At 32.6% G+C, this 13,832-nt stretch overlaps 1 protein-coding gene across 2 annotated transcripts; it reads right to left on the bottom strand.

Moving 5' to 3' along the window:
* Positions 1-822: 822 nt before the first annotated feature.
* Positions 823-10,668, bottom strand: LOC125810652 (cyclic nucleotide-gated ion channel 2). Of its 2 annotated transcripts, none has more exons than XM_049490120.1 (8): positions 10,548-10,668; positions 3,730-4,363; positions 2,977-3,192; positions 2,576-2,892; positions 2,030-2,141; positions 1,715-1,951; positions 1,530-1,616; positions 823-1,440 (listed from the first exon to the last, which is right to left on the bottom strand). In XM_049490120.1, exons 1-8 carry the CDS (start codon positions 10,571-10,573, stop codon positions 955-957), a joined length of 2,115 nt encoding a protein of 704 aa, XP_049346077.1. In that variant the 5' UTR covers positions 10,574-10,668; the 3' UTR covers positions 823-954. The 2 variants fall into 2 exon arrangements, with proteins under 2 accessions (XP_049346077.1, XP_049346076.1); XM_049490119.1 differs by lacking the exon at positions 10,548-10,668 and adding an exon at positions 4,534-4,765.
* Positions 10,669-13,832: the final 3,164 nt, after the last annotated feature.

The following is a 13,832-nucleotide window of genomic DNA, read 5'->3' as shown; positions in this document are numbered from 1 at the left end:
TTACATTAATTATTATTCTAAATCATTTATCAAATTATTCATTCTTTTAAGTTCTTTATAACGTACAATATACTAGTAGAATATCTATTGCAATTGAGATAGGGAAAGCAAAATGAACAAGAAAGTTCTAATATCCTAATACTCTATCCAAAATATACGATGTACACATTCAGATGCTAACTACCTACCTAATAAAGTTAAATTTCTTTAATTATATAAGTTGCTATTTGATTTATGAAAGAAAAGTTGAAATTCATGCTAATTTTTTTTGACACACGCATCTTTGTTATTATCCTATAGGGGCTAATAAGAATGCGTCAATCACGACTGAGAAATTTTAAGGTTGGCAAGCTTTGAAGGATGAGGTGTATATAAAACTTCAGGTAAAACTCCACATTGTAATGGGAAAGAAAAATAAAGAACTTTATAAGGCATAGCTCTAATTCACATGATATGTGGTTTTAGGGCTCGATATAGCATAGTCCAAAACAAGCAAATTTGTGCGAGCTTCGGCCCAAAGCGGATAATAGGTTAGACTTGGGATGCTGGGCCACATGACACCTAATACGAATCTCATATTGAAATAGACAAATCTCATAATAGAATAAGAAAGTAAAATGAAGAGCTTTGTAAGTCATTACTCAAGTTTACATGGTACTCGCGCTTTTGGAGCTTGATTTGGGTTAAGTGTAAGTTTGTAACCCAAAGAAACAAATGCAAACTTGAATCGTGACACCTAGTTGATCCGTCAGAACTGCGAACTTTACCAACAAGAAGATTTGCTTCTAAGGTGATTACAAAGGAGGGGGGAATGATGTAATATTATTTGAGCAAATAATTCCCGGACCCTTTATATCAGATATTAAAGTTCAATGAATCAATGTCGTTGTACACAAATCTGGCTTATTGACGAAAAATATGACAAATGAGGATATAGTATCAAAGCTATTATCACTATTCAAGATGATCATGTGGCCTGATTGACAAGAACATTGCAGCATACTTCCGAAGACGATGATCATTATCCCCATTTTCGATAACATGTATAGTGGGACGGCTAGTCCTCATCATGTAACGTCGCCAAGCTAACTGTATATTCACAGCAGCCCAGGTTCTCCAATTGGATGAATAATACCTTGCTGTTCTCTTTAGCCTCTCGTTTGCAAATTTGTATCTGAAGTGATCCGTGATAAATCGAAGGTGGTTTGCATCTAAGCCAAATGCTTCTGTAGATTCAATGCAAGTGAAGGTTGCGGAAGAAGCTGGAAGTCTGTCAATAAAGGGACGGCGTAAGCACCAGGAAAGAAGTTCATCTCCAAAGAAGCCTCCAGGCTCAAGTATGCTTGTGGCAATCACTCCTTTACTGAGGTTTTGGCTACTTCTTACGCGTCCACGAACAATGAACACAACCCTGTGCACTGGATCTCCTTCTCTTATGATCTGTTTAGACAGAACAAAAAAAGGTAAGAGATTGTCATAGTTGCAAGCAGTTATAGTATCACTATACAGAGTGCGCGAATTGGTAGTACCTTCTCATCTTTAGAGAACACGAGTGGCTTAACGCGATCACAAATGTTATCTAGAATCAGATCATCCAAACTTTCGAACAGAGGAACCTGATGTAATGAAATTCAGATATCAATATATCTCCACTAGTAACATGTACCAATTTTGTGTTCTTAGAAGGGACGTAAGAATTGGCTTTGTATTGTACCTTTTTAATAAGATCAAGGCAAAGAAAGCGTTTGATGTCCCTTCGAAGTCCTTCTGGCAAGTCTTTTACAAGTTCCATCTCATCTTCGCCACCCATCATAGCCCATCTCTGGTGTTCAAAGTGGCGAACTCTTTGTCTTAATTGTGATGGCAATTGTCTCCTCCTCATCCACCATTCCATATCCCTACATCTTAATTGCATTTTTCGCTTCTTTGCCATGACCGCGTGTAAAAACACCTTGAAAAGAGAAACAAAATCAGCATCAAGGAATCATGTCATTTTTTAGAAAAATACAAGTACTACTTAATAGCTTACCTGGATGTTACCAATCAAAAGAGTAAAGAGCATCAATCCACTAAGCACAAGGCATATACTGAAAATAACTTCTAGCCAGTGACTTGTTGGTTCTAAGTCATTGCCAAATGTGCTGCAGTCAAACACCAAAAGTTGTAAGTGAAGTACTTCAACAAATAGTCTCCAATGCAAAAGTCATCAAGACAGTTCATTTCCATATTCATATCTTTTCCTCTAGCCAAACACTTTGAAGGGAATTAAAGATTTTCATGTTTCACACCATACAAAAATCAACAACAATATATCCAGTGTAGTGTGGGTTCTGGGGAGGGTAGAGTGTACGGTTGTACGCAGATCTTACCCCTACCTCAGAGGAAGAGAGGTTGTTTCTAATAGACCCTCAACAACATGGAGATGGTCTAACCACACAATAATAAAAGCGAAAAAAAAAAAATTCTTTACTAAGATGTTGAAATCAACAACCTTTCTGATCTGCATTAGACCAAGTTATTCACTTTTGAAGTCTTAACTACTAGAGTAATATATATAAAGAATGAAGTTATTTACCTAAGGGTCATCAGTCCCCAAAAGATGGGGTAAAGAATCTTAACAGTGACGGATCTGCTAGAAACAACAGGAAGTGCCCATTGGTATATCCCATATGGAAATGGTCCATTGACATCCAAACACATTGGCTTCCTAGTCACTGTTGTTGAGTTCCCAGCACATGGATTTCCCACAGTTCCTGTTGGCAATAGAAACTGATAACACACCTCCTCTGAGCATGACAAAGATAGATTACACGAAGGGTTGCGCTCACACTGCTGCCTTAGACATGAAGCCACTCTTTGTATTGCAAGAACATACCAGCATCCCCCAGCAACCTTCAAATAATAACTTCTACTCCATCAGGTTAAGTTAACTTACAACAAATCGTAATTCTCTATAGTATGCAGGGCAAAACTTACATGAGAAGCAATAAAATAAGCAATGAGATTAAGTCCAAATCCCCACCAGATGGTACCAAAAATATATCCAGTAACCTTTTGCATCCTTCTCATTAAACTTATACAGTGATAAACTTTGGGGAGGAACTGGAACAAGAACATTAATAAAAGGATCGTCATTATAAGTTTTATCTGCTCTTCTCTTATTAGTTTTGGAACCACCAGCCAGAATACAGCCTGCAGAGGAAAATAAATCATGTTTATACAACTTGAGCAAATAAATAACAAATATACTCATATCTAATGTAATCTCACAAAGTCGGGTAAAGAAATGAAGACAAATTAAAGACATACATTTATGGGTTAAAAAGTGTACACTTTCACTTTTTGTTTGTTTTTGAAAAATTAGAAAAATGTTGGATGAAACCATAGCATAGTGAGTAGTACTAATCCGTGACCTTCAGGTTCTTAAGAAGTTTTTGTCTATGACCACTTTTAACAATCAAACCATATCTCCATAGGAATAATACCTAACAACTTTTTTACACCTACATATTTTATATTCCTATATTGCAGGAGTATTATAATATTCTAAAAAACCTTCCTACCATGACCTTCTAATATCCACCCTTTCACTCTTTTTTTTCATGTAACTTAACTACGGCGATCAATTACTATTCCGATAAAAAAATTATTTCGATAAAAAGTGAATAATTTTTATGACCAAATGGGTCCTCGAATAAATCTAATCAAGTGGTTATAAATGTATGTAACCTGTGGAACGGGAAGGATGACAAAAGCATCGAACCAGAATCCTTTAAGGGACCTAACATAGTGAGAAGCAATCGCACGCGCATCCCACACGAGTTTCCCACACCCAACCACCAGCGATTCTCTTGACACGTAAGCCAACCGAAACTGCAACCACAAATGGAAGAGGTGCACGGCGTCGACGCTAGTCCGAATCACCGTGACGATAGCCGCCAGGCCGCCGTCCATGTACAAACACGGCGATCCACCACGGCCGATGGATAAGGCGTAAAAGAATAGAGGATCAACGGCTAAAGCCATGCCACGTGCCAATAATATCATTCGGTTCCATCTCTGCACGCGCTTGCTTCGAGGGTCTAATACACGCCCGAACGGCCCCGATGTGTGCCGGCTGCGACTGGACCGGGATTTTCCGGTTTTCAAATCAGTCCGGTTTTGAATTGGAATTAGGGAAGAACCGGCTGAAGCTTCCCACTCCGGCTGATTAGCTCCGTCGCAACTGGTGGAGTGGAAAACAGGGACGCCAACTTGAGTACATGCATAACATTCAATGGAATTTGAGATTGGATTGTTGTCGTCATCGTTGTCATCGCTGTTATCAGGTTGAACTGATCTTCGTCGGAATATGCCGAACCACCTGATAATACAATTCATATAGCAAAAAATTCAAGTTAGTTCAGTTCAAATGGTTACGTAGCTAGCGAAGAATAAATACATCCCGTTCATCCAAAAATTATACTAGACTAATAAGAGGGAAAATTATACTACTATTATTAGAATTTCTGGCTCCGCTATTGATCTACTGACCTTGAGAGGAAGAAGCGGACGTCTTGGTGAGAAGACATGATGTTGAGAAGAGGGAGGAACCATGGAAAAGAAAGAAGGACTATAGGCAAAAATTGAGTAATTGATAATATACTCAATTTAAGAGGGAGAAATCAAACAAGAGAATTATGTAGAAGCATGAAGAAGAAGGCAACATAATATGCATGTGAGGGAAGAAGTGAAGGTTTTTGGAGAGGAGGGAAAGTGGGGCAAATGTATGTATTAATGGGTCGATAATAATTTCAGGATAAAATTTGAAATTAATTTTCTAGCTAATCTCAAAATTATTTATAATTTGAAATTATGAAAGATAAAATAATCTCGTTAAATATTCTAAATTCAAAAAATATTTTTACTTATCTCATCCTGATCCAGAGTATAAAATGATGTAAATGTATATAGGTGCAATAATTTTGAAATGGTACGTCTGTGGAATGAGCACATGAAGAGATTGGCATGTTGCTGTAAGGACGAATAACCTATTACGGAACGTCATGGTTGTGGGGTCTTGTTCCAGTGCGGCTTGGGGTCCCGTTTATTCTGTTTCTATGACTCTATTTTCTTGCTTTGTAACTTTCCATGTGTACATACAGAGCAAATCAACAAAGAATCAGCCAACTCTTTATTTTGTACATATTGTCATAAATTGTTCACTGTGGCTAGCTGGTTTGATTAGCTTATATATAAGTGAAAACTAGCTAGTTTTAACTTTACATGTTAAGAGTATGAAACATAATCAATTTCTGTGTAATTTAAAAGTCACAAAATAGATATTTTTAATATAAATAAATGGAAGGAGTATAAAAGTGAATCACGAACATAGCCAAAGCAAGCGATAAAGGAAAGGAAAGACGTGTAAGGAATGGAGCAGAGAAGAGCTTACTATAAAAAGAAAGAAAAAAGTGAGTGAAGGAAAAATCACGACGTTGAAGTTTGGCACTCGGATTCGGGCATTTGGCCAATCGAACAAATCGACGCACACAAAGCTAAAGCGGTGTACCAGATAGATTTCATCGCGCATGCACACACCTATCCCTGGCAACAAATCCTTTTTTTCTCTATTTCATTTTATGTGATTTTTTTTTTGTTTTTATAGAACATAAAGTTTATGAATGAAAGAAGAGAGAGAAAGTCACTCAACTTTCATTCTCAACTCAAAAGTCATTCAACTATGTCTTCTTTGCATAGAAAGTCACTCAACATATTTAATTATTTTTTTTAATAAATTTTCTGACAGAGAATTTTTATTTTAAACCAACATTTTAAGAACCAAATATACATCCATTTAATAATCTGACCCATTTAATCCAACCCGCTAAATCATTAAAAAGTCGTCATTCTCTCTTAAATGTGTGAACTATTTCTTTTTCTTTCTTAAAATCAAGTATGCAACCAAGATCTCATCATATAATATAAATATAATGTACTAATTATACAATAAAAGAGATAGCTAAATTTCTAGGTGTGATAGGTGATGTGATGAAATAGCGATGCAGATAACTCTTTGGCCCACATCTCATATACAATATATGAGATATATATGAAAACATCGGATCTCAAGCACGGAACGATAGAAGATTTGACTAAGAAATAAAGAGAATGGAATATTGGTCAATCATAAGTCTAAATAGGGAGACCTGAAATCAAGAAGAGGTCGAACCAGCTTGTTGTGTTCCAGCGATAATTCGACTAGAGAGAATGATGACTTTTTAATGATTTAGCGGGTCGGATTAAATGAATGGGGTCATTAAATGGCTAAAATAGATATATATTTGGTTCTTAGAATTTTAGTTTAAAATAAAATTTTCATGTCAACAAATTTTAGTGAAAAAATAATTAAATATGTTGAGTGACTTTCTGTGCAAAGAGGACATAGTTACGTTGAGTGAGTTTTGAATTGAGAATGAAAATTGAGTGACTTTCTGTGAAAAGAATTGATAGTTAAGTGACCATCAAAGTTATTAACTCAATTAAAGAAATATTTGAAATTTAGGGTAAAAACAAGATGTATACTTCATTTATTTCATATTCTTTATGTCCAAATATCTATTTTATCCTTAGTGAAATGATTTATAGCCAATACAAATATCTATCACTTGTTTTAGACTACAACTTTCAAAAGTCATTCTGTTTTCCTTAAATTTTGTGTCAAGTCAAACTAAATCATATAAAATGGGTAAAATGAGACGGAGGGAGTATTATTTAATTAGCTAACATTATTAGGGATGTATTTTATTAAACTAATAACATAATTAATTATATTTGAGAACTCTAAATTTGATTATTACTACTTTATGTAGTTATTTAAATATTAAGGGTAAAAAGGAAAAGAATAATAAAACTTTCTTGATTTTCTAAATTGCACAAATAATAAAACTTTCTTGATTTTCTAAACGGAAAGTGTCATACTTACCCCTGTACTATTAGAAATAGTTTAAATATGTCCTTCGTTTTACTTTTGGTCCAAATATACCCTATATGTTATACTTTGGGCCAAATATACCCATCATCCGTTAAATATTTGAATCTCAATCTTAAAATAGACAAGTGGAGGGTTGATATTAATTTGAAGTACCCATATCCTTTTTGTCCAAACCAACACCCAAAATAACTCATAACCCAACACAAATAAAGCTTCTAATATCAACAACAACAATGGAGTAATGCCACAAAAATAGCAATCTTCAATTCAATTTTGACCGCTTCAATAATGATCACATTCATCTAAGTTGATGATTCTCAACATCCGAACACACACAGTCACTTCAAAATATCAACAACTTGAAATTTTGATGAGTCAACGGTGAAAAATTATTGAAGAATTTTGAATGTTTTTTAAACTCATCGTCAAATTTAAAGAACACAAAAGGCCAAAACTAAATTTAGCTCAATAATTCCAGGCAAGAGAAAATTTCAGCTAAAAGAAAAACTAACCCAAATAATTTTCAATATTCCATTGATTTACAACAAGTTCCATTCACAAATTTTAGAAGTAATTCGGCCATAAATATGAATGTCAATTCGAAGACCCAACAATTTCGTTTCCAACTTCTCCACCCAATATACCTTATAATTTTAGGGGGTGAATCGAAGCCAATGAAATTTCAAGCACCATATCAGTTGAACTTTTAAAAATTTCAGAATTAAACTCAGACAATGAACTCAATAAGAATAACATACAATGAACTATTTTTAAAAAGTTTGCAATTTTTTCAACGTTTTGTATTTTTGATTGGCAAAACAAATGGAAACAGTAATTATAAAAACCAAATTCATGTATTGCGCGAAGCTAATCAATTAGTAATGTTTTTGACAAACAATTGGTTGTGCTTTTGTTTACTTATAAATGGGTTTGGGCAAAAAAGTGTTTAACTGGGTTATTTTGGGTGTTGGTTTGTACAAAAAGGATATGGATACTTCAAATTAATCTCAGCCCTCCACTTGTAAGATTGAGATTCAAATATTCAACGGATGAAGAGTATATTTGGCCCAAAGTATAACGGTAAGGATATATTTGGACCAAAAGTATAACGAAGGGCATATTTAAACTATTTCTACTAGTACAGGGGTAAATATGACCATTTTCCATTTTCTAAATATAATACAACTATTGTTGGATAAAGGGAGTATTTGTTTGTGTCATACTCTCCCATATTAGTTGATCATTTTAATAAAAATAATTGTCTCATGTTGATTGTCCACCTTACTAAATCAAGAAAATATTAATTAATTTTTTTCCTATATTACTCTTGCAAATAATTCATTTTTGAAAGTGTTTAGATTTGTTTGTAAAATTCCGAATAAATTTTTTAAAGGTTAATTAGTAAAATCATCTTCTTATTTATAATTTTTTAATGGGGAACTTTCACATATAGCCACTCAAAATAGCCTAATTACTCTCCATAGCTATAGTTTGATAATTACAATTCGTAGCTACATGTTTATGGAGGAGAGAGGCAAGTGAGACTGGGAGAGAGAGAGGAGAGAGGCGAGAAAGGGGGCAAAGAGTGGGAGAAAGGTGAATTGTATATGCATATAAGTTAGATAATTGTATATTATACATATGTATTTGTATATATGGCAAGCGAGATTGGGAGAGGGAGGAGAGAGGCGAGTGAGAGAGGGCAGAGAGTGGGAGAGAGGTGAATTGTATATGTATATAGGTTAGATAATTGTATATTATACATATGCATTTGTATATATGGCGAGCGAGATTGGGAGAGGGAGGAGAGAGGCGAGTGAGAGAGGGCAGAGGGTGGGAGAGAGGTGAATTGTATATGTATATAGGTTAGATAATTGTATATTATACATATGTATTTGTATATTCTGGCGAATTATACATATACAAACGTGGCAAATTATACAAACTCGAAGTCAGCCCGCGTAATTAATGTATAATATTAGTCGTGAGTGATAATTATAGCAAACTATAACTATGATGAATAATTAAATAATATAAATTTGTTTAATCGCATAATTTTCCCTTTTTTAATATACATATAACGAAATAGTGATCAACTAGTACGGGGGTTGGAGTACAAAACTGCAGCCAGTAATTAGTACACTTTATTTTACATTGTAAAAAATGTAGATTGTAAACGAGTAATGCTATGACTTTCTAGAAAAAGATCAGAAATCAATGAATTATAAATAGTACAGAAATAATTGCAAAACGTACGGATAACCAATGATCTTACGCATGCAACTATATATAATACTCACTTCAATCAGACACCGTTTGATTGATGTAATATAATATATTTTAAAATGAAAGATCTTTGATATTCATGACTAAAATAAATCTTAAGTAGTAATGTAACTATAAATTATTTTATTTAAGGTAGAAAAATAAATTTAAAAATTCTGTTTTTATAGAAATGTGATATTATTATTTTAAAGAAATCCTAGTAATCGGGATTACTTATATATACACTTAAATAGTTAAGTTTTTTTAAACAATAAAAAAATCGAAACTGCGGTGACCCAATGAAGTAATTGGGTAGCCCTTCTCGAGTAGCTAATATTGTAAAGAATATACGAAGTCTTTAAAAAAAATAGAATAATTAAAGATCCAACTACATTTTTATTACTCCATGCGAATATAATAAAAGTTTTAAGATCTGTAAGTGAGAAATTTCAATCGAAATGTTTATATACCGAACATAACAAAACCAGTTTAATCATAATGCTTTTAAGTTATCCTCATAAAAGAAATTCATACAAAATAGGACTAGCAAAAATAGGGATATGCTGTATCATTGTATGTAATTACGACATATAATCATACTCAATTCGGTGTTGATCAAAGTAATATATTAGTAATTACTTGGCAAGCAAATTAGTTAAGTCAAATCAAATAATTAAAGAGTTAAGGGCGGGACAAAAACACACTTAAATTATCTCACTTTATTGAGTTTATCTGAATTATTGAGAGTGTAAATTTCCTACATAACCCTTAATAAGTCACGATCGAGTTATTTTTTTTATTTGTAAATCAATTCACAAGTTTAACTGATTAAACATACTAGCTGATTTAACTGAATATATTAGATCCAAGTTATAGGAGTACCATTTAATTATAAGTTTGAGTTGAATATTTACAGTATAACACTAATTCATCCACAAAACATAATTCAGAGTATATTTTTGTTTTCTCCGTGTGATTATCTGAATGATCATCTGAAAAATCAATCATCAAATATTCACATTTCACAATCTTTACAATTACACACTCATAAGGTATCAATGATCTTCACTCATTCTAATCTTTAGAAATAAAACCCTATACTAGGGATCTGTGACAAGGTTTCTTTCTAGGGTTTAATATATATCCATGGCTAATTGCAGTACTTATACTTCCTATAATAAAACTAAGCTTCATTTAGCTATTTCTTGGTTGAAAATTGAAATATGACAGAATATATATACTATACATACATATTATGGTTGCGAATAAATTCAGACAAATAGAAGAAAGGAAAAGGATGTTTTGAAACCTGGAGTTTGAGAGTAAATGAGCCATGCATATAGCTCTACTTCATGCAGACCAACTGATCGAAGGTGCTCCAAGTCCGAAAAAGGACTAATTAACGTCCTTGGACCAGCAGAAAAAGAAAAAAAATTATATTTGGATGGAATACTGAAATTGCATAAGCTTCTGTCTTGATCAATGAGAAGAAAATAAAATAGAGAGAGAGGAAGTAGAAGTATCGTGTGGGAGAAAACTAATTAATTAAGTGAAAGACCAGTGTACAAGGATATGAATACGTACATTTGGTAATATATAACACATGATGAGTTGAAAATCAATGAAGCAAGATGTGTGGTTATCATAAGTAGATTGAACATCAAGAACAATAATTATTCGTGACAATATATAATAATATAGCTATTCAAGAAACAACAATAAGGAACATTATATTAGTTTCCATATTTGTAAATAGTTTGGTGTTTGTGAGGTGTGTGGAAGCTTCCTCCCCTTAGCATCAGTCACCCTCATACACTCCAAACAAAAACTAATTTACACACAATCCATGCATTGAACAAACAACAACCTAGCTATTCCATGTACTATATAGATATTCCATGTATTGCTAAATATAGTCAATGAGTAATCATAGATCTACTTACTTTATATACACATACTATATATTTTCAAGTTCAAAGGTTAACTATATTGTGGACGATCAGTACTTGAAGTTATATGGATCGATTGAGCAACATTTTAAGTGACCTAATAATATAAAAGTTCGTTTTATGGATATACATATTATAACTTAGATGGTCCAATAGGACGTAACGAAGGATGCATGGAAGGTGATTTATAGGGCCACCGGTACGGAATAAGGGGGGACGAAACACTGGTCCCGTCTCATCCCACTAAGCTTACGTGACGGGATGGGAGCTTAGTAGGATATTCTTTTATATTTGTATACATTTATTTTTAAATTAACTCATGATTTTACGAATTTATATTTATTCTGCAAAAAAGGAAATATAAATATCTCTGAACATATAATTTTATACATTATAATTTATAATAAAGAGTGTATAACTTTTTGTTCACTCCTTCTAATTCTTAACATAACTTTTAATATGTAAACTGAAAAAAACTAATCAATTAGCAACATTATATTAGATTAATTACACAATAATCAAATTGTACATGAATAAATGATTTGTTTATGTTTACATGAATTAATGATCACGAGTATCATGATGCTCACAAGGTAAACATTTAATTTTTGAGAAAAATAATTGTGTTGTTTATAAAGCAACGCTTAGTAATCAAATCACATATTTAATCAGAAAATATTTGTCCGTTTCACTTTGTAGTTAATATTATTATTATTCCCTTCACGTGATGGTTCCTTTTATATATTTTCTTACTTATCCTTTTACTTAATTATTTAGTTCCCTCGTGGTATGATTTTATAGGACCAACAAAACAAATACTAATTAACAAGCTATATATATAGACACGCCTAAATCTTATTCGAAATGAGACATTTTACCAACAAATGGCCTACTAAATCCTACAACATCCCAATTTTCAAGCATATATATACCCCACTCCCTCAAGGGTCATGTACGGTAAGTTGAAGTTATGTCATATTTTGTCTAATCACCTCATCTCAACATTTTTAGGCCTACCTTTACTCATTAGCATGTCTACAACAGTCAACCTCTTACACCTCCTAAGCAAGCCAGATATCTACACATTTTCTAGATCTTCACATACCTGAACACTCTCAACTTGATCACTTTCTACATCTTGTCCTTCATCTCACTTTGTCGCGAATAACTTCATTTTTAATCTTTATCTTTTTATGCCCACACATCCACCTCAACATCCTCATCTCTATCACTCTCATCTACTGAACATGAGAATTTTAACCGACCAACCTCCGTCCCATAAATTATATGGGTAAATTGTTTTTATATATAGTCGATCTAATCACCGCCCCATATTCACCTTCTGTGCCATTAACCCACTATTTAACTCAGAGTTCTTCTTCTCTTTTTTTTCTTTACCCCGCTCCAAGTATAACTTCGTTACATATAATTTTTATGAGATCAATTTCTGGTAAAATTAACCTCTTCATAAAATATTGAAACTTCATATGTTCATACTGTAAGATAAATACTTTTTTATTAAATGAGTACTGGGGGCAAATATTAAAGATCAGGAATTTAAGAGGTAAAAATTAAAGACCCCTTCAAAATAAAAGTATTTGCGTGAATGATTTAAAATAATACAAATATAACATATATAACACATTCTAAATAATTTAACAATTAATAATTCAGTCAAAAACTGTAAAAAAAAATCATACACAAAAGGATATATATCAAAGACCTTATATATCAATAATTACTATCTAAATGATTGCTTTTGATCAATAATTGATTTGAGAGGGGCCTATATAGCTCTCTGATTAAGTCACTGAACCATCAAGACCATTGATTCAATAAAACATGTTTTTTCATAATTTGTCGTTGAGCTCTGTCATCATTTTTTGATATAATCCCATTACAATATATCTAACCTACCTCCTAAGATATTTTAAACGCGGAACATAATAATATATAAAAGAAAATATAATAAACTTATCAAATTTAAATTCTGAATTCTCTTTCTCTTCTATGCAATTAATAGTATTATAAGTCATGTTTAAATCTCAAACGTGACATTTTAAATCTCGTTACATATATAAAATTCTGACCCCACCTTTATTGTGGATAGGATACCTATCGAAATACTTTTGCGAGACAACCATTCAATTAATCCTCATTGTCCCATTGATAAATGATAACATGTGTTCCTGCTTCACCAAAATAATGAACATATTCAACTTTCCAGACTGGGAAAAAAGCTACCTTTTTGTTTTTCTTTTAAGAAAACCTAAGAACATGCAATTATCATAAATACTATTCCCTCCGTCTCATGCACTTTCCGAATTTCGAGATTCAAACAAGTCTATCTTTGACCGTAAATTTTTTATAGATCTTTTAAACATTTTGAATTATCAATTACTCTGACTTATAGTACTTTTTATATAGTTTAAAAACATATAAATTAAATTTCATTTCAAAAAAATTAAAGATTCCATGCGCAAATTCCGATCAAACTTAAACTATTTGACTCTCGAAAAATGAAAAGTACCACGTAAATTGAGTATATATGTTAAGAAAAAAACGAGAGAGGAAGTAGACAGAATATTTTTGGAGGTGAATAATTGTGAGAGCTATATTTACATGATCCTCAGAGATATTGCATG

Source organism: Solanum verrucosum, unplaced genomic scaffold, assembly GCF_900185275.1.
Source record: "Solanum verrucosum unplaced genomic scaffold, falcon-dt-bn FXZP01000032.1, whole genome shotgun sequence".
NCBI classification, from domain to species: domain Eukaryota; kingdom Viridiplantae; phylum Streptophyta; class Magnoliopsida; order Solanales; family Solanaceae; genus Solanum; species Solanum verrucosum.
This window is presented reverse-complemented; position numbering and strand designations above follow the sequence as displayed.